Below are 25,887 nucleotides of genomic sequence, written 5' to 3' on the forward strand. Positions count from 1 at the left end.
TCTGCTGGAATGTAGTTAATTTATTCAACGATGCAGAAAAGAATATAGGACTCATCATCCCCAGGCTGTGCTCCATTTTCAAGGCTGACAGAATTTATATTGCACAAGGAAGTGAGTGACACTTTTCAGAACTGAAGTGAATTTTATGGCTCTCAATATACCTTTGTTTACTTCTTTTATTTAAACAGCCTTAATCCAACTCTTGAAAATACATACATTCTGATGGAAAGCAACTGACAAAGCTCACAATTGGCTGTGAGCCATTGCTAGAGAGAACACAAAGGGCTGGACTTGATCTTTGGTCTGAAGTGGTGATAGCATTCATTCATCTGCTCTCCTGGCTGCCCAGATACAGAGCTTAAAACATCCCTCAAATATATCCCTTAAAACTTCATAATGTCTTGGCACATCTCTGTACAAAAAAAGTAGGTAGCTTTTAAAATACATTTGTGTCTACCCAGAAGTCAGGCAGGTGGGTTTGTCAAAACCCAAGCAACAGTAGTCATATATATAGTGTTTTATTGCTACTACTGAAAAGTTCACCACAGAAAATTTAAATATTTCATCTGTAAAAAAATTACATGGGTTTTTTAAGGTAAACACAGTACTTCGGGTATGTCCCTTTAAATGGGACTTCTGAGTATGTCACCTTGCTTTAGCCAAGCTTTACTTTTTCTCAGTCAACTTTTACTCAGTTGCTAGCATGTTGTCTCCCTCACTCATTTTGGATTATGTTATTTTCTTCTCAAAGTTCTAAGATTTATCAGCTCCTTCGCATTTCTTGCATTTGAAAATTAGGCTGAAAAAAGCATGGAATCCATACTACCTATTCTGCTGCAGTTTGGTCATTTGTGACTCATGTGAGTATCTGCTGACTCTTGGCAAAAGTCAGCTTTACTTTTGACTGAGAAATAAGACTGAGGAATTAAAGCAACTGCAGAAAAACAGGCAAACCCAACAATCACTTGTTTGACAGACCATAATTCCTTGGCTGTTAAAATAAGTATCTGAGTTTCAAGAAAGGTCTAAAAAACCAACAGCATTCTGGAATGGAGATGTAACCGAGCATTAAATGAAAGGTGGTAGAGAAACAGAGACAGGCACTAGTGAAAGTAAATGCTTTTTAACCCCCTCAAAATAACAAATTTGTTTCTAATACTGCATTTCATGTTTTCACAGTAGCATTATTCTAACAAACAGATGGTTCCTTGAGCCTTAATTGTCTTTGAAACACAATTTGAGACACAGATCAACACAGCACTGTGGGGAACATGTCATAAAAATTTGGTTTCCTTTGGAAACATCCGACTTCGTGCCATGTTAATCATTATGGGGTAGAGATGCATTATTGCCAACATCTGTACTTTTTACTGAAAATCCTGTAGTATTTATTGTTTCATCTATGAAAAGCTGTTTCTTGGAACAAAGTGATTACATGACAATCTTGTTTTTATATAAAAGTGCAGGCACTCACAAGTAGTAATGCTGAATGCTCAAATACAACCAAAAATTAGTAACAACGTATTTCTAGGGCCTAACATTCTCTTATACTAACATGTAAGCTCTAGCATTGGTTGTTCCTCAAGACTGTATGGAGCTACTGCCACAAAAATAATCAAAGAACAGGTAAGGCTACAGACACAGTTTTCCTGGGATGTTTTAGGTAGAAGAGCCCAAAGTTGCAGAAAGTTATTATTTCACTAAGAAGTTATGCAAAAGTCGTCTTTGGTCCACTGTGATCCCTGAGTGAGAAAAGGTTCAACACCTGAGGATATGATCTCTGTTCTGCACTTCTGGAGAGCAATTATGCAAGACACTGGCTACTACAGCTGGGAATGGACCTCCAGACAGGTCTCATTTTTTTGTTTACAGTATTTTCTTCTCAAGAAATTGTCACCTCATCTCAGAGAGATGATCATCCTTTCAATACAAAGAATTACTTAATTTCCCTGATTCACTGGTAAATACCAAAAAGCACCTGAAGTGGCAGACTTAACTGCATGACAAGCTCTTTTGAACATTGATTCAAACCATAAGCAAGCCAAAAAATCCAGACCAAGCTGTAGATCTGATGCTGATGCACCATGTGGACCGCTCTCCTTTAATAGCAAAAGAACTGTTTTCCAGCAGAAATCTTCCCTCTAGATCTCTGATATGAACAGGGGCTTAAAATATTACATGACTTTGGGATTTTTGTTGCTGTTTAAAAAGTTTTTCAAACTCTTATGGCTTCATTTGTGATCTTGGACTTCTGAAGGATAATAGGTTGGGAGAGTATCATTGCAGACCGACAGCTCCGAAGTTCCAAGCTCCAAGTGAGTCTGCACTGGGTTGGAGTCACCCTCCAGCGCCGTGCAGTTTACCAGCTGCAGCTGTTTGGTGAAGCAGATTTCAATCTGGCCAATTGTTTGTGCTTTTTCACCCTAGAAACATGAAAGGTAAGATCAGCCTCAGGGGAAGGAGAAAATAAATAAATTCTTCAGCTACATTGCCCTAACTATAGAATACAGCAGTGATTATTTGCGCATTTACCAGATGAAAAATGCAAAGAAAAGAACAAGAGGCATCCACTCTTATAGTACATACTGTTACTCAGTACCAATCTGGGACTTGTCTAACTAGTAAGCCTTGCTATGAAATGCTGTGACACATTATCCTGGCCTGCACTCATCTGTACAGGCCACAGAAGCTGTTCACCTCAATGATGAGCTCTGGGTGAACCCTGTGAATATTGAAGGGCACATGTGGCCAGAAAGACACTTTTCACCAACTCTTCATAGCAGGACAGGAATTGAGGCAAATAAAAATCTCCATACATGGGAACACAAAGTAAATTTTATAGTAACTTTTACACAAAAGGGTACAGAACCAAGCTGTCTGTCAGAAGGAGCAGATGCATCATTTTTGGACTACAGGAGAGGCTAGGAAGAAAACCACTGACCATGAGTAAAGCAGGCAGGCATGAAGGCCTTTCATGTGGCAAAAAGATTAAAGGAAAATCTCCCCAAATACTCACATCTAACAAAACGTGAGAAAAATTGGTTTTGAAACAAGCAGAACAAAAAGACAACTACAAGACAAAAATAACTGTGGTGTGAGTTTTTTTGTTTGTTTGGAATTTGTGTTGTCGGGAGGTATGTTTATTTTGGTGGGGTTTTTTTTAAGAAACGTAAGAACAGACAGTGTGTCTAATCCATTTCAAACGTCAAAGTACCTCCATCATGCACTTAGGCCTTTTTTAGAGTTCTAGACTTGTCCATGCCCAATCTCCAAATCAGAGATGTACTTTTTCATTTCTATTACCCAATACCTTCAGCTGTTAAGTACAGGAGACCCAAGCTGTACATTACTTTCCTGTAATTGGAGCAGTATCCCAACTGTACTAAAAGCAATGGCAGAACTACAGTGAACAGAGATAGAAACTGGGGTTTGTATCAGCTCTGTATTTCTTTAATAGCAAAAGGTGGGTGCGTGTACAACCCATATTCAAATACTATTCCTTTGTTCCTTAAAGAAAGTTATAAACACGTTTAAAATATTACAACCTATAGATGTTTGTCTTGTTAACAAACCTATGAGTACAAAATCTCAGAGCATTACTAAAGCAAGAGTTGACAACACACTCCAATAGCAACTGTATCTTAGCAAGTTTTCATGAACTGTTGCCTGTGTAGGGACAGTAACTCTGCCGAGAGTTCTGTAGTAAATCACTTTTAACAAGCTGAAATATGAAGGAACCACTTTCACTCTTGTAAGTTAACCTTGTGGGTTTTGGTTTTTGCTTTATTTTTTTGTAAGAGCAGAGTAACCTAGCTGGAAAAAAAAAACAAAAAACCAGAAACAAAGAGCTCTATAACCTACACATGTAGGTGTTCAGAATACTATTTTGTTCCTTCAAAGGCACTTTTGTTTCAGATATGGTGACCTACACTTTACAGAACAATGTCTCTGTGTACCACCTTCTCTACTGCATCGTGATGAACAGCACAATCATTGGCAAGGAAAAGTAAAAAGACATGGAAATTGGAGACATGACTGGCTCAAAAGGAAAGACTACAGTGACCCTAACCACAGTGAAGCTCAAAATGCCTTTTTGTACCACTTTAGGTATAGGCTTTCTGGAACAATCTCAGAGAAAAGCTTCTGAGCTGCTTTATTTCAGAAGGATTCTGTTCACTGATTAACTTCTTCATGCAGAACTCAAGAGCCATGCCCAGTGGAGGGAAGGCTGCTGCTGACAGCAGCACCCTCACAAAGGCTGACAGTCACTGGGGCTCCATTCAGCTCACTCTTGCTGGTTTTAGTCATCTGCCATACAGCAATTCAACTTTAGCAGGCATGGTGGAAAGTGCTCAGCCATAGCAACACCTCCGGCATGGTGGTTACACCATTCATGCAAGAGACGCAGGATTAAATCTTTTAAGACAAAGAGACCTTTAAAACCCAAGTGCGAGAATCAAACAATACCTCTATGCAAACAGCTGTATACACAAAGAATACCCAGACCTAAGTTTCACCATACTGAAGATTTTTCACTCTATTTTTGCTATTTTTGATAAGAAGTGCTCCTTAAAAGAGGAAGTTATTTTTTTGTTTGGTTTTTTTTTCCATTTTGGGAAGTTAGAAGAGTTTTTACCTCTTCTGGAGGAAGGCACTGGATCTTTGGTGTTATACCATAAAATCTTGTAAGAGCTTCCTTTATAGCAGTCATCTGAAAAATTAAAAAGCTTATAGAGATTAAAAGGTCACAAGCACGTCTTTCAACAGCTGCCACAGTGGTTAAACTTTCAAGAACTTTTATAAGAAGCACAACCTTAAAGAACTATACAATTTTAAAAAGATCATTTGTTCTACAGAAATTAGTTGACTCCTGTCCATCCACATGATTTTGTTATATAAACGATTGCCTCTTACCTTGTAATATGAACTGCTCGGCTTTATCCCAGCCTTCAAGAGACAACTGAAACAAGGATAAAACATTTTAAATGTTTCCTGTATGCAAACATACCTTCATAATCATTAGGTAAAACAGATAATCTTAAGAACCTGTAAAGCATTACAGAGATGGGAGCAAGGGCAATTTGTCTTTCATTCTTTGCCAGCCTAGGAAAGGCCATTTTCTGAAAAGACACTTCCCATCTAACTTGGTAGGGTCAGGAAGAACCCTTTCCCACACCTTAATCTGGGAAACTAGGATAGTTCAGTCTTCAGACACAGCTAAGGGAAAGGGAATTTCAAAGTGCTCTGTTCAGTGCCAGGTAGGATATGCAGGTTAATTGCTTCCTTTCCCCTGCCTTGAGCCATTCCCACGTGCTCCTGCCACTGCAGGGGCAGACTTGTGAGGGTGTTCTAGGCACCCTCATATTCAAACACAGTATGGGCTTCCTGTGGTGGGAGACACACAGCATACTGGAAGAGGGATACAGCATGTCAGACAGGATTAATGTTACTGTCAGGGCAGAAATTGCTCCTAATAAATATGTTTTTGAAGAGGAAAAGCTGGTCACATGAGAAATGAGGTAATGCTGAAGAACCTCTAGCCTGTGTACCCTTTCCTTAAGGCTCAGTCCTGAGAGAAGTCCACATTTCCAAGCTGACAAGACTCAGGACCTAACACGTGATGAATCTGTGAGTCCCAGCTTCTTCTGTAAGAAGTGGGAATGATCAGTATCTTGCAGGCTTTAATCCATAAATGCTGATAATGCTCAACCCTTCCCTTCCAAGGTCAGTTTTGGCACAAGGAAAATTCTACCCGGCTGACTAAAGGACAAGCTGTTTTTCACTGTCATTTTACAGTAGATATAAGGAGGCAAATAAAATAGATGATGTTCTGTTAATTCTTACAGAAGGCTGCATGATGTCCTCTTTTTAATAATTTGCATTTTGGAAACAATTTTCTTAATCACTGACATTTTTCCTCATTCAAGTAGAAATGACATACAATGAGAACATTTTCAGTCTTTTTTCTCTTCAGTAAAGAAAAAATTAATTATATTCATTTTCACAATAGATAATAAGCTTTCAGCAATTAATTTCAACATACTTCAGCCTCTATTCTTTTGCAGTGCTGCACATGATGATACGGAGTCACATCATCGGTCACTGTGCCATCTGTAAATGTTTTAGTCACACCATCACAGCTACTTAGGTAATTGACTTAGACATCGTTAATTTTAACATTACATATGAAATGATCAAACACTGTGAAGAAAAATCTGCTACAGTTTTAAAAGACATCTACAAAAAGGAGGTGGGAGGGAAGAAAGACTTATTTCCTTTGTGCATATGCACAATAAATGGGACTTTGTCTAGGAGATTGCTTGGACAGGATACTGGCAAAGCATAAACAGGATGAGCTGGTTTGGGGTTTCTTTGGGTTTTATTGAGTTTTTTTAAAGGTTTGTTTCTTTGTACAAAACTACTTCCTCTCTCAGATACTGTCCTCTTATAGTCAACAAATTTAAGCCAAACATCCTCTCACCCATACCAGCACTGATCAGGAAAGGACTCTAACCTTCTGGCATTCACCTGCAGCCAGAACACATGCATAACAGCACTTGGACAAGGCACAACAGTCTCATCAAGACTTTGAATCTGGAATGGCCAGTGCTTTGGAACCATAAAGAGGAATCAGTCCCTACAACAAAGCGAGAGTGTCACATCAGGGCTGTCAAAAAGGACAGCAGAGGACTGCCTGCAGTAACTGAACCCTTCATAACCTCCTCTCTTGCTGTTGCCTCTCAGCCTTTTCCCAAGATGTCCTGCATGATTTTGCCTGCAGCTTGTCCTTCCCCCTGAGCAGAATACTGTCTTAAAAACAAGTCTGGGGCTCAGCATGACTCAGAAGTTTGGGGAGGGGTTGTCACTTGATTTAGAACTTTACAGATATCCTACCTTCTGGAATCAATACAGCCTGTAAAGCTTCTCAAAAATTTAGTGGCTCACACTGTCTAGAACGATGCTGCTAAGGATGCTGCGGCTTATCTGACTGAAGTGAGCAGAGACTGCTTCTCAGGGTAACAACTCCTCCTCTGAATTCAGTACTAAAAATAATTTATGCTAATTCGCATTTCCTCTCTACCATCAGATTTTTAGACTTTCATTTGAGGCTAGATTTTAAACTTTAAGGAATTGTTTGAAATAAAAGCCAGATCATCGAGTCCATTTACATACCCATTGAGATCAATATGCTGGTAGAGTTCTAAGGCTTTACCAAAGTATTTTTTCTGAGAATTAAGGACTTCAACAGTGGCTGCACAAGTGCCATGTTTGTCCCACTCATGTTTCCTAGGAAAAAAGCAGAATGCAAATTTTAGAACACATTATTTGCAATATATGTGCTGTACAAGCTAGCCATTGTACTTTAATCAAGTATCTGAAAGGTTACACACGTGGAGTAAGACACTGCATTCAAATTTATCACACATGTAAAAAGTAAACCCAAGCAAGATCACTCCCACCACTTCAATTACAGTAACATCTATATAGTCATGAAATAAATATGTATCATGCTGTTATGATACAGTGTATTTCCACAAAAATGTTTGGAGATCAAAATACAAAGAATTTGCCCAGAAAATTACTATCGCTAAGTTTTTTCTAAGTTTTAGTGGAACTTTTTGTGTCAAATGCACCTTCAAAGCACTAAATTTTTTCTGAACTCTAATGATTAACCCATATTTTGGGTGAAACAGTTTAATTGCATAAGCTGCTACGATTTTAGCATCAAATTCTATGCTGGCCTGTGGCAAAATTTTCATTCTTCCTCTCAAGTCTTGCTTCTAGTTCACTATCCATCCTCCTAAGAGCAAGGAACAGAGAGCAAAAGAAATTCTTTCAGTGTACAGCAGACAAACTCAAACAGGACAAAAACTGTGAAAAAGACAAAAATTTTTCTATCAGTTCTAAAGTCCATTGAAAGACTAAGCAGTATAATCTTTAGTGATACCGACTGTGGATATCTTTTTTTTTCAATTCTTTCCAAATTTTCACAATCCACTTGTACTACATAGGTATCAGTTCAGCAGATGCACACAAAGATTATCTAATCAAATTATCTAAACTCCTGCCATCACAGCATCCTGTGACCTTATGATGCCTTAAGTACATCATCAAAATCAGAGAAGAAGGATGACTATTATCCACTTGAAAGCCTACCTTGGAATTGTCTGTTCATATTAAAAACTTCAGATTTTTCTTAAGGAATTAAAACACCTTAAAAGAAATTATGTTTGGATCTAGACAAATAGTGCGCTACTTCTTTACAGAGAATTAATAAAGCAACTGTGGAGATTTGAGGCATGGGAGAAGATGTTATACTCTAAGATTTTCACTGTATCTTCCCAAATTAACCTTGTAGAGCGTTCTCATCTTGGCTGTAACATTCAACACAACTGCATGTCAAATGAATTGTTTTTTGCCTGGTAGAGTCCAGTTTCCATGAGCGGATTTCTCCACAAAGGATTTTAAATTACTAATGAGAAAAGACACCACAGTTTTAAAGTAAACAGAAGCACTTTTAGGGGTAAACTTAGCAAGAGATATAGCAGAAGCAGACAACAGTCAGATCCAAAGGGCTGCTGAAACAGCAGCAAGCTGGAGGCAAGGCTTTGCATGTAAGATGACAATTTTAATTCAGAGAATGTATACGTGTATGTAAAACTAATAGTGAAGTGTTTGTCTTTTGAAGACTTTCAGTAGTGCTTTTAAGTGTCCTGCTTTTTCTAAAAAGAAGGCAGAAATAGAGAGCCAAAGATCTGTTGGCATTCAAGAAGCCTATTATTATTGTTCCCATGGAGTGGCTTGGTGCAGTCTGCACCAACAGTGTCTGTGCACTACCATCTGCAGCAAGCCAAGAATGCACCAGGCCCAAGTATTTTAATCAGTCCTGTGAGCTTCCAGAATGGACAGAGACTTTAGCCTCCACTAAATATTTATCAAGACTTTAACATGACACTCTTCACAGTATTACTTTATTTTGCAGCACAGCCAAATAAAGATACTGAAAGCAGCTGACAGTGTTTGTGAAGGCCTCCATCCGTCTGCACCTCTTGCACTCACGAGCTTGGTGGTAGCACAGAGCTGCCATCATTAACTTCACTGAACAGAGAAGTGGCTACCATGACACAGTGCATTCTGCTTCTCTATTTTCTCTTCTATGAGGAAGTCCAAAAGGAAAGCTCTCTCAAGACCAGCAACACAGTGAAACTAGCTAGGAAAAAATATCTAGAAGCTGCTTTTGCAGCTAGCTGTGACATCCCAAGAGTGCTACTGCTACTCAGATTTAATGTGTCAACAGCAGCTCTTTCTGCTCCCTGGGGACAAAGGGAGGAAACATTCTCTCACTAAGTTTCATTTCTCTAAAACTTCTGCTGTAGCCCTCTCTTCCGCAGCTGTACTTTACAAGAGAACAGATCTATTGTAAATGAGACTGGCAAGACACACTGCTTCAGCAGCCTCCTGGACACTTCCTCTCATGCACAACATCTCACCTGAAGAACTACTCAGATGGATTTTTATAAAATAATATAAAAAATGCTTTTTAGGGCTTTTTTTGTACTCACCAGAACTGAGTGCGATTCAGAGATGAATGAAGCACATCAGGCCAGTAGTGTCTCATGTCTGACAGAAGATCCTAAAAATACCACAATTAATAAATGCACCTACAGCATTGAAAAGCTATTTCTTATACAATCTACATATATTGATATATTTTGTACAACTGAAGCCTCATCTTCCAGTGTCCCTAACTGAAACATTTGACTGAAGAAAAATAAAAGGTCTTTTTCCCCTACGTTCTGCAAATGCTGTTGTTGGAGGTAACAGGTACACCTGCCTAAATATCTGACCATCCTAATACTGACACACTGCCTCAAAGCAAGACCTTCCTTCAACTGTCCCTGCAGAAGTTATTCAATCATGCAGTGATTCACATTGGTTGGCTCAAGCCTCTTATCCCTGTTTACAAATGAATTTCTTTTTAATTAAATATACTGGGGGTTTTTTTGAGTAGAAAAAGAAAAAAAAAGGTTACTGGCCTAGGAGAAAACACAGAAAACAGTACGCTGAACTCTTTCTTTGTTCTGATTTTGCAGTAGAAAACGTGAAGAGAGAACACCAACTGACTGAATCTTTTTCTTTTCACAGGTACTTTTTGCCACTGCAGATACATCACCTATGTGGTGGTGGACCTCTAGATTTTATTAAGGAGGATGTGGCTGAATGAGACAAACTGCATGTTCACATAATCCAGTAGGTATAGCTGCTAATGATCACAAGGACAGCAACTTCAAATAGCACCAGAAGCACTAAAAGAATTTCTGGATCCCTTAAAAAACCATACTTCTCAGTATACATTAAGAGTAATAGTATAAACTGCAGATTTTGCATATAGGATGTGCAAGAGTAATTGCACTTAGCTCTGCCTGGTATGTCTGTTTTTGTTTTAAATACCTTGATCTCGGTGACATTGAAATGCCATGTCCTGTTACAGTCTTCAGCTCTGTCAGGCCTAGGGAAGCAAAATAAAATTTAAAAAAAGTGTCTCCTAACTCACTACTGGTAACTAACATATCATTGGCCTTAATTTTAAATATGCACGATTATAGCTGGAGATTTTACTTAAAAATGCAAGTAAACCATCAGAACCTACAGTGGTTTAGAAGTAACACCTTCAAGACATTAATTATGGCCAAAAGATTTCTCATGAAGATTCAAAAGGTTGTGATTTTTTTTTTTGGCCCTTTGGTCCCCTTTATTCTATGTAAAAGTCATTCATGTGTGCCGATGACTTGGAAAGGTCCTGCACACGGTGTCACTGGTGTCACTAATGGAAGTGACCTCCTAAATCGCTGCCCCAACTGATGTTCCTGCAAGTATCACCAAGACACTCTCAAGGAATCAATACATAATGCTGTTCACTTTTCCTGGAGAGATAGCTTAAACTCCTGTACTTGTATTTTAACCTGCAATTGTCCAGAAAATTTTTGAATTGCTGCCATTGGCATCAATTCCAGTGAGTCAATTCCTTTGAAGCAAATTAGTTTTCCTATACTTTTGCAATACTTTTGTGGAGATAAGCCACAAGCAATCATGAGATATTAACAAATTCCTTTTACTCAAGAGACAAAAAAAAAAGAAGGGAAACAATAGCTCCTTTTGTGCCTGAGATGATTTCTGATCTTATGAGAAGATTTATAAATAAAATGCTTATGTGGCATTTCATTGAGTCATGAGATACAGAAGTGCTTTTCAGTTTTACGTAAACCATAGGGTTTTAACTTTGTTTCAAGGAATCATAAGAACAGAGAGATTAAGATCTCCAAAAAACCCCACAAAAAACAACAAAACAAACAAACAAACAAAAAACCCAAACAAACAAATCCCAACCCAACAAAACCAAATCACTAAATATCCTGGTACAAAATTTGATTTTTCTTTTCCAGGCTAAAACAAAAACACTCTATAATCATACCACAATCCATGGATTGTCCAGTACTTTGGAGGGTCATGACAATCATTAGCACTCATCTGTAGGAAACAGAAACACAGGGTCTTTGCTGCATGTATCCAGAAGTAAAAGTTTAAAGGCAAAAGTAAAACCTCATTCAGTGATGGCCCGAGGCTCTCCTGTGACATGCTAACTTTTACTTGCCAAATCAGGAATTGGTGAACTCCAGACACTTGAAGCTGTCAGGGATTATGCCACTTAGGGACCCACTGGCATTAAAATTTTGAAGCAGATCAGCAAAATCTGAACAGACAGTGTAAAGAGAAGACAAAAGGACAGGTTCTGAGGTAACAGGAAGTAGCGTGATCTACACTAAATGAAAAGGGCTTTATCTGCATTTATAATATTCCAGGTGTCAGTTCTCTGTATTTTTCTCATTACCACATCTTTTCAAGGAGTGCAGAGCCATTAAAATAAAAACATGCAAAATGCAAAACTATAATACTGGACAAGCACAAATCCCTCTTCAAGCATTCAGGACTAGTTTTATCATAGTATTAAAAGTGAAAAATACAAAGAAGATATTAAATATATTGCTTATTCCAAGTAAAACAGACTTATGCTTTAAGGATTTTTGACTTCAGGGACAAGAGAATGGAGAGAAAAAGACAAAATACAAAAGACAAAAATACCTTCCTACAGAAACAGAAAAATAGAGCCTCCAATAAAAACTGTTGATAATACAGAGAAATAGCCTACACTTTAATTACTGTTTAGAGCAGAGACATATCCCTGAAAAGAACAAACTAAAAAACATCCATGTCACACATCATAGAATACCATTAATGTATTTTTCCTGATTATTCTGCTTAGCAATTACAGCTCTTTCAAGTAAACACTTTCTGCCATTAACTAACAACCTCCCCAGACGTTCTTTTCCCATAATAATAGCTTTACTTTTTGGCTCTGCATTCTGTCTTAATTATGCTACAATGCCTTTTATGTGATGCCAGAGCAAGAGCAGAGTGTAAAGAAGAGCAGACAGGCCTGTAATCTCACTAATTGCCTTCCACATGCCACAGGCCAATGGCCGCAAACTCGCATGTTCTGCAAGACTTTCTTGCTCTGTGTCCATTTCCTTCCTCTCTTCTCTTGCCAACAAATACAAGCAATTACACCCAGCAACAGCTTTTTTTTCCAGAAAGGAGTATTTTGAACAAGCACACACTGCAAATGCCTAAAGAGTATTGCTCTGTCATGACACAAGCTCTGTGGAGCTGGAGGGGTTTGGCTATCTAGCCCAAAGTACAGCAAATTAATAGCTGACAGCTTGCTCAACTGAGGTGGCAACAAAAACAACTGCGCTCCTAATTCAGTCTTTAACTGCAGCTCTCAGACATTTTAATGGAACATCCAGAGCATTTGAGATTTGAAATCATGGCACTAACCTTCCTAGAAGTTTCTTCTACTGCTCCATCAGACTTTTGGCATTACCCTGTGTGCTGGCAGAACTGGGAGGCCAATGCAACCTACAACACATCAGTTCACACTCTACATGCTTTGGCCAGCTTCATTCAATCTCCTTTTTCATTCTAGCTTTACTATCTTTCAATGTCCATTTTAAATCAGTATCATAAAAAATGCAAATGCTGGGTACCCCTGCTTGCTTGTACAAAACCACTTCTTGTCAGCCTTCCTGTTTATCACAGACTGATTGCTTGGGGATTAATTCAACCTCAGGCAACCACTGACTTGAAACAGAGGTACAAATATTTATTTTCAAGTGGCACTGGACCCCAGAAAGCCCAATATACCTAGATTAATTTGAAAAAGACGCACTGTTTTCTCCTGTTTTAAAGCAATCTGATAATCAAACCAATCCAAATGACATGATCCATAAAACTGATCAAAGTGCTGGTGAGGCTGCAGAGCACCCACCATGCTGAGAGGGAACGCTACAGCAGAGGGATTAGCCTATTTGTAACAGCAAGTCATTGCACCAACAGCATGGACCAGAAGCATGGAAGCTTTTATCACCTCTGAAATGCCAAAAAGTGCAACAGCATCAACGAGTCTCAGACGTGTTACCTGTTGAGCTGCCCAGGTTACAAATCCCTTGGTACAGCAGCTGGTAAATGTGAAAGTAGCACTACTGGATCACAGATACACGAAATTGAAATAAAAAATTTGCTTCTGGGAAGTGAAATATTTCATCCTGTTCTCCCTTCCAACCACCTTGCTTTAGCAGACCATCTCTTAATTATGATAAATTGTAAGTTATTTTGTAATGAAACATGGCAACTGCTAAGAAAAATTCTTGCTTTTCAAACTGTGAAGAGAGTTCAACTCTTCAATTTCTTCCCCTCTAACAGTGTGCAATTATTCCCCTTCCTCCTTCTCCCCAGCCCCTGGGATCAAACTAATGAGTAAATGAACCACATTTATAGGGTTGCTGAAAAAAACTGGGATGCAAGTAAAACTTCCTTCTTATTCAACACCTCTCTAGAAGGAGCTGATAGGGTAAAACCCTTCACGAATATAAAGACCCACAAAACCATCTAAACCAGACCTTATTCACCGAAAAACTACTGAAGTTGTAGACATAGATTAAGATTTATTTTATGAGTTACATGGACACTCAGCAAAGCATTTCTTTCGTTCCAGAACAGTGTATGGCACGACTTGAAATGACTTTGACATACCTGGCTTAAAATGTGAAGAAATAGACCTAAGGAACTTTTCGATCTCATGCTAAATCACAATAGTGTATTGCCTTTACTTTAGTCACCTTAATTCTTTCTGTATTATGTGACTACTTCTATTATTATCAAAAAAAAAAAGAAGGAAAAAAGTGTTTTTATTCTTCATTTAAACCTCCTTTATAAAATTATTGCCAAAGCCTGAACTTCGGAAAATTTTTTATCTCATATTAAAAAATTAAAAAAAAAAAGACTCATCTGTTGCTTAACACAACATTCAAACTTTAATTCAGGCTGTTCTGTTCATTACTCTATTCTATTGTCCTTTTTTTGACTCTTTCCTTTGATCAGTACATATAAAGCAGTAAAAGGCAGATACCAGCAGGTTCCATTTCTCTATTGTCCTTCCCATTCCTAACAGAGAAGGAACTGAATAACTTACAAACTCACACTGGATTTTCCACATTTCACACACATACACAAAAAAACCCAACCACACAGAAAATTTTATCTTTCTGCAACCTCCAGGATGCAAAAGCTGAAATAATAACTGTCTGTTAAGTTCTGGAATAAAAGGTCTTCACAACTTCATAAAAAGGGAGTAGGAAAGTCTCCCTTCTTGCCCTTGAGTTGCTCTTAAGTCACACTGATTTGTTACTGAAAAGTGTGGCACGAATTAGCCACAGGCACAATTTTTTAAGGGAACATGAAATTCATAGTCACTTGAACCTAGCTTAGATATATTTGCATAAGTTAGTCACCTTAGGTCAATTACATGGTACTGAAATTTCTAATCACATTACAATAAAGAAAATCTCTCTTCCTCCTTCAACCTTTTCTACTGTAGCAGTCAGTAATTAGGCCCTGGGTTTATCACTGCTTCCATGACACCATTTCATTTTAAAGGGTTAGTTTGGAAGATAGGATTACAAAACACTTTCCAATTTAATTGTGCTGATCACACTCAGTGTTAAAAAACACCAGCTGAACACTTACTTTTTCAAGCCCAGGAAGAGCTAGGAGAGATGTATTGTCAAAATTCTGGCAAGCTGATCTGTGCCCTCTAAATTTTAAAGAGGGCCTTTCGGGCCATCAAAAGCCTAAAAACCTTTTCAAGCACAGATTAGTAAAACAGGTAGGAGTTAAGATGCAGCTCATCCACATACCTCAAGAACATGCTACATATGAAAGAGTTTATAATCAGATTCCTTTATATAGGAGGCATAAACTAAGAAGTACTTTCAGAAAAAAAAAAGTATCTCACAGCTTTTTGCCATAAATGATATCACAACTTTTGCTGTTTCTTTCACAGCTTTTTCCTTTCAACATCATGTCAACAGTTTTAAATTGAATAAAAGCATTAAAAATATTTACATCCTGAAAAACACTAGTTATATATAAATACTCCAAACATGCAGAAGAATCTACCTACTTAAAAATACTTTAATTCCTGAATTTAGGAACTCCTCTTAAGTTAAACAAGAAAGCTGTTATAGTAGTACAGTTGAGATCTTGCTTCTTCATATGGCTCAATGATGGGAAACTATGAAAAAAGTAGATATTATTTCAGTATCTCTTTTTCTGTACTTCTTTGAAGGCTTCTTACTACAGAATATCATAAGAAATCAACAAAGTGTAAAAATGCCTACATTTTTTGATGTTCAATACCTTCAATTATTCACTACAATTTCACTAGAAGGTTATGTAAATTATTTGTCAATTTATCAATTGCACTACCCTGGAATTCAGAGGAGTAACCAGCACAAATACACAGTGGGAAAACTGGTTGGTAGGGTTTTTTTTAATTTCGAGTTTTTAATTTTTCTTTTCTTTTTTTTTCCCCCAATTGTTCTCATCGTATTCATGTAAGCAAGGGTTTGCATTGCTACTGACTCTGAACACTGACTCATACTAGGCACTATAAACTCTTCAACACCAACATCTCTGCTTCAAGTCACTCACAGTGATGTTTAATCAACAGAAAATCAGATACAAATTGCATCAAATCTTCGCTTATTTCCACTCAAAAACAGGCAAACAAATTAAAAACAGAACAGCGGTCTTGGTCTTCGGACTCACTCAGTCACACACATCTGACTTTTGTATTGATACTGCACTCCACATTTAAGTAAAGTACATCTACTTTTCCTCAGATATTTAGGCAGCACATGACTTTTGCTGCTACTGCTTTTCTATTTACAGAAACAGGAATGAGAAATAAAAAAGTATCTAAAACAAAAAATAAGATTCTAATGTTGTAAAAAAAAAAAATAACAAAACTAAGAAACCTTTCTCACTGCAGAGACATTTGGCTAAACCTGAAGCTACTTTATTATCCACAAGATTCTTCAACCTTGTGTCAGTAAATCTGATTGTATTTTTAACTTAACTATACGGGAAGAGACCTTTGAGTACTTTCAGTATAGGAAGTGTTCTACTTAACAGATGATAGTACTTAATAGCAATAGTACCCCTCTTAGTTGTGCTTTGACAGATGTATATTGGAAGGTTGGGTTCATTTTGGGTTCACACCCCTCACAGCAAAATATGCAGAAATACTCAGAGACAACTGCCACAACATCTTTATAGGTCTCTTTCTGACTGAATCATTATTTGATGACATAATAGAAATACTGGAGCCAACATTACACAGCTAAAAACTTAACTGTGCAGCAGACAGTTCAAATACTGATCTGTCTTCAGCCAAACAAGGCAAGCGAGTCTTCCTACAGAGCCTGATGAAAGTCTAGGATTAAGTTTATAAATAATAAGGTGTCACAAATTCTGTAACAACCTTAGTGTACAGTACACCCTACACTGATGACTCTATCTGTAACACACCACAATCTTTCCTGCTATGGCTGCTCTGCATTGCTGGGGGAAGCAGCAAAAGTTGCATCAAGATCAGGAAAAGCCTTTACAAAGGCATAACCAAGATTAAATACTTAATGGGCTTTATTCAATCTGTTTTCACGCATTTATTACCCAATGCTACCTTTTTTAGGATGAAAGAGAAACACAAAAATCTCACCTTACATACAGTCACTGGCCAATGATGAGCAAAATACAGCTTTTTCCAGCGATGAGATTGGATGTCACTGGAGAGAGATAGACAAAACTATTTTTCTTCAAGCATTTTAAAAAGAGGAACACCTTCAGGCACACAAACAAGTCAGAGAGAACCATTATTAGGAAACCTGCTAATATCCCCATTGTTAAAACAAATTCTACTTCTGACACCCTACCTCCATATGCTTTCTATTTCTTAAGTATGGAAAAAACACATTGTTTTGTTTTATATTTAGGAGAGCACTTACTGGCATGCTTTTAAAATGAATTTTTTTTAAATAGGTGTCTTTGTTTAAGATGTTAAGAATCTTGTAATTCTTCTTGATAGGCATATTATCTGAAAAAAAACCCAATCTTCTTGGAACTGTAACTACTCTTCTAAAAAAGAAAGATTACTATCACTCACAAACTATGCTGTTTACACTGCATGACATTGCAACTGGATCTTGCAAGTGTCTCCAAACTTTTTGATTAAAAAAAATTGAGAATAAAAAGTAAAGTACAAACTACAACTCTCAAGAATTCTGACTTTCTCAGTTTATAGGCATTTAATTCAAACAGTACATTTTAAAATGCTGATTAAAAATTAAGTAATTTTTAAACATTTAAAAAGTGATCAAACTATGACAAAGTCTTAAGGTTACCTATGGAAGAATTTAAAGGGGTATTTAATATTTTACAAGAACATGCCTCTTTCAAAGCCTCTAAGAATAAGAGATTTATAACTCAAAGACCCATCAGTACTATCTTACACATATACAGACGGGGAAAAAAAACCCTCAAAAATTTGTTCAAGAAGTGTTGGAAGCCTGTATCACATCACTTCTGTAGAGGCCTTTTCCAACAGTTTGGAGCAGACTTTCTGGTTAAAGCAGAAGTAAATAAAAAATCTGCTGCATCAGACACTACAGAAGATATATTTAGTTATTAAGCAACCAGACAAAGTAATTAAATAGAAGAGCAAATGGGAAAAAATAAACAGAATTGTAAATTATTTAAACTGACAGCACTATATGCAGAACTGTCAAAATAAATTGTTATTCTCTGGAACCTAATAGCCACTTGTCAGTCATTAGTTCTTGCTAGAGGATATATTACAAAAAGAAAAAGGAAAAAAAAAGGAAAAAAAGACAAAGCTAGTTCTTCTTAACCTGAGGACATCCTAGGAATGCTTCTGTGTTCTATCACACTGCAGTTTTTTCCTCTAGTTTTTCTACTTTGCAATGGCCACATTTTCTCTTAAGCATTCACATGTATCTGTGGTTTTCTATAAAATTTAGGAGAATAGCTCTCAAACTTACCAGGGCATAGTCACAATGAAAACTATTAATACTATTGGGGTCTTTACTGTTGCCGTAGAAATCTGAATAGAAGAATTGCCCTATATTGCAGAGAAGTTAATTTCCTTGGTTTTAAAAAGTCCTTGCTTAGAAATGATTTTTGATTAGACTTTTCATTAGATCTTTTATCTATACTTGAAACAGCAGCTGAACTTCTGCAGTATCAGTCATGCCCAAAAGAGTTCTCCTAGAACACACTTTATGGCTAAGGATAGGTCAGAAAACTGCACTTATTAAACAGAGCAAGTTAGGCTCAGAACTGGAATCCAAGGAAAGTAATTTTCAATACCTATGCAGCTTCAGAGATATCCCCCCTTCTCTGGGCCTGAGTTATCCTGCTCTGTGCAGCTCAGGAATGTTCCTCTAGAGCTGACTCTTGGCCAAGATGGCCAAGCCAGAACCTAAATCCTGGGCATTGAACAAACATCCACAGTGTCTAAGCTACCCACCAGCTGCAATGGAAGATGATGTAACTGAAACTGAACTGAGCACCCCTAACCATTCTCTTGCCAAAGCACTGAAAGGAAGCAGAAGAGTTTATTTCCTCATATAATGTAATAGGAATTTTGGCTTTGACCACAGAAGGGTGTGATTTGAGGCATGGTTTCACCCATGGCCCACTGGTATTGAAGCCCAGATTTTGCGAGGGTGCAACAACCACAAAAAGGTGGTGCAGCAATCTGATACGGCCTCAGCTGGGATGTCATATGAAAAATAATTTTATATTGTCAGAACTGATAAAACAGCAAGGAAAATAAAAAGATAAAAAATTAAACAATGCAACAGTTAGTGGAGTTCACACTACAGGGATTACTCCAGATTTTTTGCTGTAAGTTTAAAAATAATTTTCCATTTTTGTCACTACAACATCACAACTCTAAATGATTCATCTACAGCAAGATTGGAAAAATTTTAAGTGCAACAAATGGAATTTAAGTTTCCCCTCTTTCTCCATGCTGACACATGTAAAGGTCTCCTCAGGCATTATCCTTGCCCCTCCAGTTAATGTAGATGCCTTATTATAAACCACCTAAGGGAAGAATAACAGCAAAAACAGTACATAATGACAAGTTTACACTAGAAGTTAAACCATTCTGAGCTGCACTTAAGAATGAATTGTCAGATGCTTCATTTTAAAGCACAACTTACCTTTGAGTAAGTGTATGTGAAATACACCAACCACACAGTGCCATGGAAAACCAGCCCAGAATCCAATAGTGCAGCTTTGCAGGTTTCATTTTGTTATCCAAATAGCTGTAAAAAGGTGTTGAAATAAAAAATCTGTTATCTATCCAACACACTTAAATGTTAAAATGCAGAAAACCCCACTACTATGTCAGAAATAGCAGGTAATAGCAACTCTAGATTAGATTTACAACCACGTGTAAAATGAGAATCTCTTTCAGAGCTGTGCCTGATTCTCCAGCTTGTATGGTCATTTTAATAAACTACTGCCATGAAGGATGACATTACCATTTCCTATATTTTCTTTACTTGTGCATGGTTGCAACAGAGCCACCTTCCAATTAACAGAAATATATGTGTTCTACACAACTATAGTTTATGTAATTGAAGACTCTACTTGTAGTCAGCTCAAATGCCCAAAGTGATTCATTAAAGAAACTTCGAACTTAATATTGAGTATTTGTATTGGATTGGCCAAGGCCAATATCAGAAACTCACAGGAAGCCAAGAATGATGTGCAAAGATGAAATTCTATCTAAATGCCAGTTGACTACTAAACTAGTATTTTTTAAAAAGCTGCTAAAATCACATGAGTTTCTGTTCTTGTTATAAACCTGAGATAGCCTCTATGAAACCATGCACAACTTGCCTAATACTTCATGGACCTCAGAAGTAAGGGGATAAAAAAACAAATGAAACTTCACAAACAAAAGGACTTTCACTTGGCACAGGTCAAAAATCCCAACTGTCTCCCAAATCTGCCAGCCATTTCCCAGTATTTCAAATGCTACCGTCTAGAAAGGGATGTACATGCATAAATTTACATGCAAGTTATTAAAGCCTCACCAAACCTACTTCCCAACTTTCTCAAAATGACAACTCTACACCACAAGACACTGTATGCAACCTAGGTGACCTTTCTAAAATTACTCACAAGTCGTATTCCTTTTTTCTATGAAGGTGTTTTAATTCATCCTTACAACAGTCAAGTAAAGCCTGTTTTGACACCAGTGAAGACATGGCTGATTCAGCCATTACACTGAGAAAACTCAGTGTAATTCATATTCACAGCTCACTATAGAGAAGAGCCCATTTTCCCATAGCTGTTATGAGGCTCTGGACCCAGCTTGCAGAACCCTGAAGTTCTCCAAACTCTGTGCCAGAGCTGAAGTACAAAGGAGGGAGCCTCCCTTCTTGCAAAATGTGTGGGGATTTCAAAACTCATGAGGGGCTTGGGCAACAACAGTAACCGTTAACCAGCTAAATTTATCACTAGATCTTGCTAAATTATGAGGAAGCTAACACCTTTAAGACATGCTTCTATTTCATACATTAATGTCTCTCTAATTTATAATAGACACATTACCAAGGTACTTGGCCCAACAGAAGATATAATAAGATAAATACTGGTCGCCAACTGCTAATTTCCTGATCAAGTTTCTTAAAAAACACTGGAAGGAATATGACTCACCAGGTAAAATAAGAAAAAAAAATTTAAAATCTTTTGGAGAGTACTACTTGTATAGAAAAGCAAACAATAATGTAGAACTAATCTTTAGCAAAAGCTAGTAAAAGCAAGACATATATGCTGTATAAAAGAAATTGATATAGTCATACAAACCAATTGGATAGCAAATTTCCCCAAGAGTTCTGCACCTTAAGTGATGTCCAGTCCCATCATTTGAACAACAGGAATTAATTATATGAGATTCTCCCTTACAGACATGCTTAATGATTTCATCTTCCATTACTTTCAACTGAAAACAGACCAAGCAAGACTACTTTTCTGCATGAAAAACTATCTACTCAAGACAAAGCATTGAGAGATGTAATGAGTGTAAGATTTATGTAAAATTCTGCCCTACCTATAAAAAGTAGGATGTACCACTTAAAAAATAGTAATGTCAAACATCATCAAAAAAAAAAAGCTGCAAAGGTGTGGAAGAAACACCTTAAGGAAGTCGATTATGAAAGACAAATAACCCAGCAAGCATTACAGCCTTTCTTTTGATGTAAGTAGGCAGAAAGAAGCTTCTTTTTTCAGTGACTGTTGCAAAAAAAACATAAACACGATTATCTCCTTTCTCACTGGACTCTTTATGTTTGATGAAGTAACAACCAGGAACAGAGGAGGCTTCAAAAAATGCTGCTATCAGAGCAGCAGAAGTTTATTCTACATAATTTATTCTACATATTGCTCTTGAACCTTGGAAGCAGAATATAGGGCAACAAAGACAGTGAGCAGGTTTGAAAGTCCCCAGTCGGTAACTTTCACTTTTTTCCACTGACAAACAATACATAAACTCTCTCTTTTAGCTCAGAAGAGAACCCTGCAGCTACCACAACTATCCTGACAGACTGAGTGATTTATTCAAGCTGATCTTTTAGTTGTCTATGACACCGATGGCAGCGGATGGAAAGTACATCAGTCTCACCTTAAAGGCACCTGAATAATGCACTTTTGAGGAAATACACGCATCCAAATAAAAACTGTATTAACAACTAAGATGCATAAAGCACACCCATTTTTAATAAAAATTGCTTCTGTTTACTAAAAATTACACTAATTACTAATTTCACAAATACAAAAAAGAACAGATTTAACAAATCTTACACCAACTCTTCTCTAATAAGAAACAGGGATTTCATATCATGAAAGTTAGTTACAAATAAAAGTCATGATGTTCCAAAAGATTTCACAACATAGAAAACTTAAAACATACATAAAATTATTACTTGAAACTAGGCTATCAACTCATTTTCATTACGGATAAAATTCCAAAGCACAAGAACAGCTTTGGGATGACTGTTTGTTTACTATACATACAAAAGGAATGCAAAACACACGTTTGTCTGTGTGAGTAACCCGGTCAGGGCACGGTCATTTTCAGTTATGTTGGCATTGTTCCATGCTGTTTCCAAAATTACCTGCTCAGGCTTATAGAAGACTAAATAGAACTTGTAATAAACGTTGAGGAAATCCTCCTTTAACACATTCACTATAGCTGGAATTCTAAGATACCATCTTGAGGGGACTGCTGATGCAGCACATGCTTCTTCTGTACATTAGCAATTAGTCTCCTCTTATTTTACTCTCTTATTTTCTTTTTGTTTTGCTTTTAACAATTAGCTTGACTAGCAAACCCCTCATTAATATAAAACTTCCTGCTCTACAGTTTAGTTCAGCAAAATCAGAAGCAAAGATGCAGCAGAAGAGCACTCAAGCATCAGCAGGAGATATCCACCGTTTTGACACAGCACGCATGCAGCTAAATGCAGGCAACAGTGTCCAGAGATAAGATTTAGGACAGTTAGCCTGGCATCTAAAGCCACAAAAATGACCACACAAGGCTTTGGTAGCATCCTAAACAACTCAGCATGCACTGCATCTGCCACAACGAGTTAGATAAGCCGAGTCACAACACTATATGCCAGAAGCATTAATTTAATTTATAACAGCCCTCTTAGCTCCGGCAACTTTTACCTCCACTGTCCACTCAGCTAACCATGCATCTTAAGCCCGAGTAACTGCAAGAAGCACTCTGAAGGCTTTTCAGAGGCAATACTCTCTCCCACCGCCCCTGCAGGTTTTCAGCAGCACCCCTGCCACAGCGCTCAGTGCGGTGCCGGCCGCACCTCGCCCTGCCCGCACTGCAAAACCAACACGATCGACGTCCGGCAGCAGAACGCCGTCACTCCCGATAAACAATCATTACACAGGCGTCTGCACAAGCTGTAAAGAATGCAAATCACACACGCACCGGAAGCGGGAAGCCTCCAATCGACAGGATGCCAAAGCTGATGGTAAGTGTAAAAAAAAAAAAAAAAACCCAAAAAAACAAAAAACCCCTATTAACAGTTTTTCCGCCTCTGGGAAATTGCAGCTATTTATTTGGCTAACTTTCGATTTGTTACCTATGGAATTTAAAGCCTAAAAAGTGAAAGCTAACACAATCTAAGTCCGTCCCAGGCCTGCAAGTCCCACCTTTGCAGTTGGCGCAACTGAGAATCTCAGCAGCAGAGAGCCACTCTCCCAGACAGAAAAACTCAGAAACACGTCGGGCGAGCCGAAACGCAGCTCCCTCCTGCCCGGGAAGCGCAGCCCCACGGAGGACAGGGGGCGGTCCGGAGGAGGGGCCCTCTCAAATCTGACCACCACTGCCTCGGGTTCAGATCTCAGCACACCTCGGCACGCTGCACGCACTCCCCAGGCCGCGTTACCTTCCGCCCGCTCTCCCGGCGCTGCTCGCAGGAGCTGCCCCGCGCCCGCCCCTCTGCCCAGGCCCGCGCTCGGCCCCGCCCCGGAGGGCGGGCAGCAGCACCGCCGCTCCCCACGGCGGCTGCCCCGGCGCTGGCCGCTCCTGGGGACGCACAGAGGCGGGGCGCGGCGGCCCCGCTGCCTCCCTGGAGCTTCCCCGCGGCCAGCCGGGCACCGCGGGAGCAGGCCCTTGTGAACGCGGGCAAGAACGGAGCGCCGGGCTGGGGAGGAAGTAATTTATGTGGATGTTTTCGTTGGGTTCTTTAGCATATTCAAGGATTATGTTGGTTTCATACTGAGCGTGTGCGCGGCACAGCGGTCTTCGAGAGTGCGATGGGGACTCTAAATAGGAGATTACTGACTAATGCAAGCCCAGGGGCTGACACAGGCGTAGAGAAGTTTGAAATGATAACAACTCGTGTTTGGAAGACGTAGGAAGTTTCTGAGGAAGGAGTCCCGAGGGATGAGTCAGGACTTGGCTTAGTATTTTCTCAGCGGTATGTTAAACTATGAAACATATCCTGACCCCTCTTTCTCTGCCGATGCATGAGTCATAAATATAAAGTGTGATTATTAATTACTATTACATAGTTTTGAACTACAGGGGGCATGTTACAACTATCTTACACTTAAGGAATATGTAGGCAGATCTGCTTCCACAAGCAAAACAACATTTGTTTTAAACAGATTAATTACAGTCTTTGTAATAAGATCTTTCTTCAACGTCTCAGTTTTATTAACTGGTAAAAATGTTTTAATTATGTTTATGCATTTACATGGTAGGAAGAAGGATGAGGCAAAACTAATTTCTTTGCCTGCCTTTCTGTGGAAACGTGAAAATGTGCTGGATGGAATGAGTGATACATCTTTTGTTGTTTAAGAGGTATCAAAAGTTTCAGAAATTTTCTCGAACAGTTAAAAATAGTGAAGCTCTCCAGCTCCTTGTGAGCAGTGTGGCTGTCCTGCTGCTGAGGACATCAGGGCTCCATGTGGCACTGAAATCTTTGTCACTGACCATTAAAGCAGTAGATGAGCACACCCAGTTGTTCTCTCGGATTGATTTTTGATTTTATCTTTATCTTAATTTGCAGACGGGGGTGAAAACACTGGGCTGTACTGCACGTGCTCTCCAGCCTGCAGGGTCTTGTGCTCCAGTGCTAATCTTGTTTGAGGTGCAACAGGGATTTTCTCTCTGACAAATTACTGCTTTGCACTTTGTGAAAACTGAGCCCAGGTTTCTCATTGGGGTGGTTACAGAGAGACCCAAAGCTACTCAGAAATAGTGTAGGCCTTTAATTAATACATTAGGACAAAGAAGCCACATTTTTATGTTACAGTATAAAATACTGTATGTTAATGAAGGCTGTTATTAAAAATGTTTTTGTGAAATACACATAGACAATGGACAGCTACATTGGATATCTATCTCCATAAGACTTTCTATTTGATATTTATCTGTCTACTATGATCTTTTGTTTCTCTACTGTCTTTTGTCTCCTGATCTCTGCCTATTAACACTCATGATGCTGTGAAAAAATGACGAAATGTCAGAATATTTGAAAAATTTCTTTTAAATTTCATGAAAATTATATTCTCCTCAAAAAATTCTGAACAAATGTGGTAACACCCTAGAATTCTATAAGTTTATGTGCTGAAGTGTGTGGCCTGGAAAAAAAAGCCCAGCCCAAAATGAGTTGAAACACTTTAAAAGAATACATTTTTACATCTTTCAGCAGTTTATATTAGAATTTAAGAATCAAGATAGAGACTTTCAAATTTTTTCTCCCTAACACAATGTGTTGTTTTTGCTTTGATTATTCTCATTGCACATATAAAACAAAAAAATCCAGCTAGACTTTATTCCTAAAAGTGTAGTAAGGAAACATT

At 38.2% G+C, this 25,887-nt stretch overlaps 1 protein-coding gene across 2 annotated transcripts; it reads right to left on the reverse strand.

Moving 5' to 3' along the window:
• Positions 1–24,040, reverse strand: RNASET2 (ribonuclease T2). Of its 2 annotated transcripts, none has more exons than XM_014875784.2 (10): positions 23,728–24,040; positions 19,707–19,811; positions 17,180–17,246; positions 11,474–11,529; positions 10,453–10,510; positions 9,564–9,634; positions 7,174–7,287; positions 4,915–4,960; positions 4,637–4,711; positions 1–2,423 (listed from the first exon to the last, which is right to left on the reverse strand). In XM_014875784.2, exons 2-10 carry the CDS (start codon positions 19,793–19,795, stop codon positions 2,232–2,234), a joined length of 768 nt encoding a protein of 255 aa, XP_014731270.2. In that variant the 5' UTR covers positions 19,796–19,811; positions 23,728–24,040; the 3' UTR covers positions 1–2,231. The 2 variants fall into 2 exon arrangements, with proteins under 2 accessions (XP_014731270.2, XP_088017549.1); XM_088161423.1 differs by having other exon boundaries at positions 23,964–24,032.
• Between the last annotated feature and the right edge of the window lie 1,847 nt (positions 24,041–25,887).

This window comes from Sturnus vulgaris, chromosome 3 (genome assembly GCF_052056855.1).
Source record: "Sturnus vulgaris isolate bStuVul1 chromosome 3, bStuVul1.hap1, whole genome shotgun sequence".
Classification (NCBI taxonomy): domain Eukaryota; kingdom Metazoa; phylum Chordata; class Aves; order Passeriformes; family Sturnidae; genus Sturnus; species Sturnus vulgaris.

What these genes read in the sequence shown, in the direction of transcription:
- RNASET2 (XM_014875784.2), bottom strand. Translation starts at nt 19,795, where the DNA reads ATGAAACCTGCAAAGCTGCACTATTGGATTCTGGGCTGGTTTTCCATG. An exon ending in GGCCAGTGACTGTATGTAAG is followed by an intron (nt 11,530 to 17,179) that starts GTGAGATTTTTG and finishes TGTTTCCTACAG; the next exon opens with ATGAGTGCTAATGATTGTCA. An exon ending in TCAATGTCACCGAGATCAAG is followed by an intron (nt 9,635 to 10,452) that starts GTATTTAAAACA and finishes TGGTATTTTTAG; the next exon opens with GATCTTCTGTCAGACATGAG.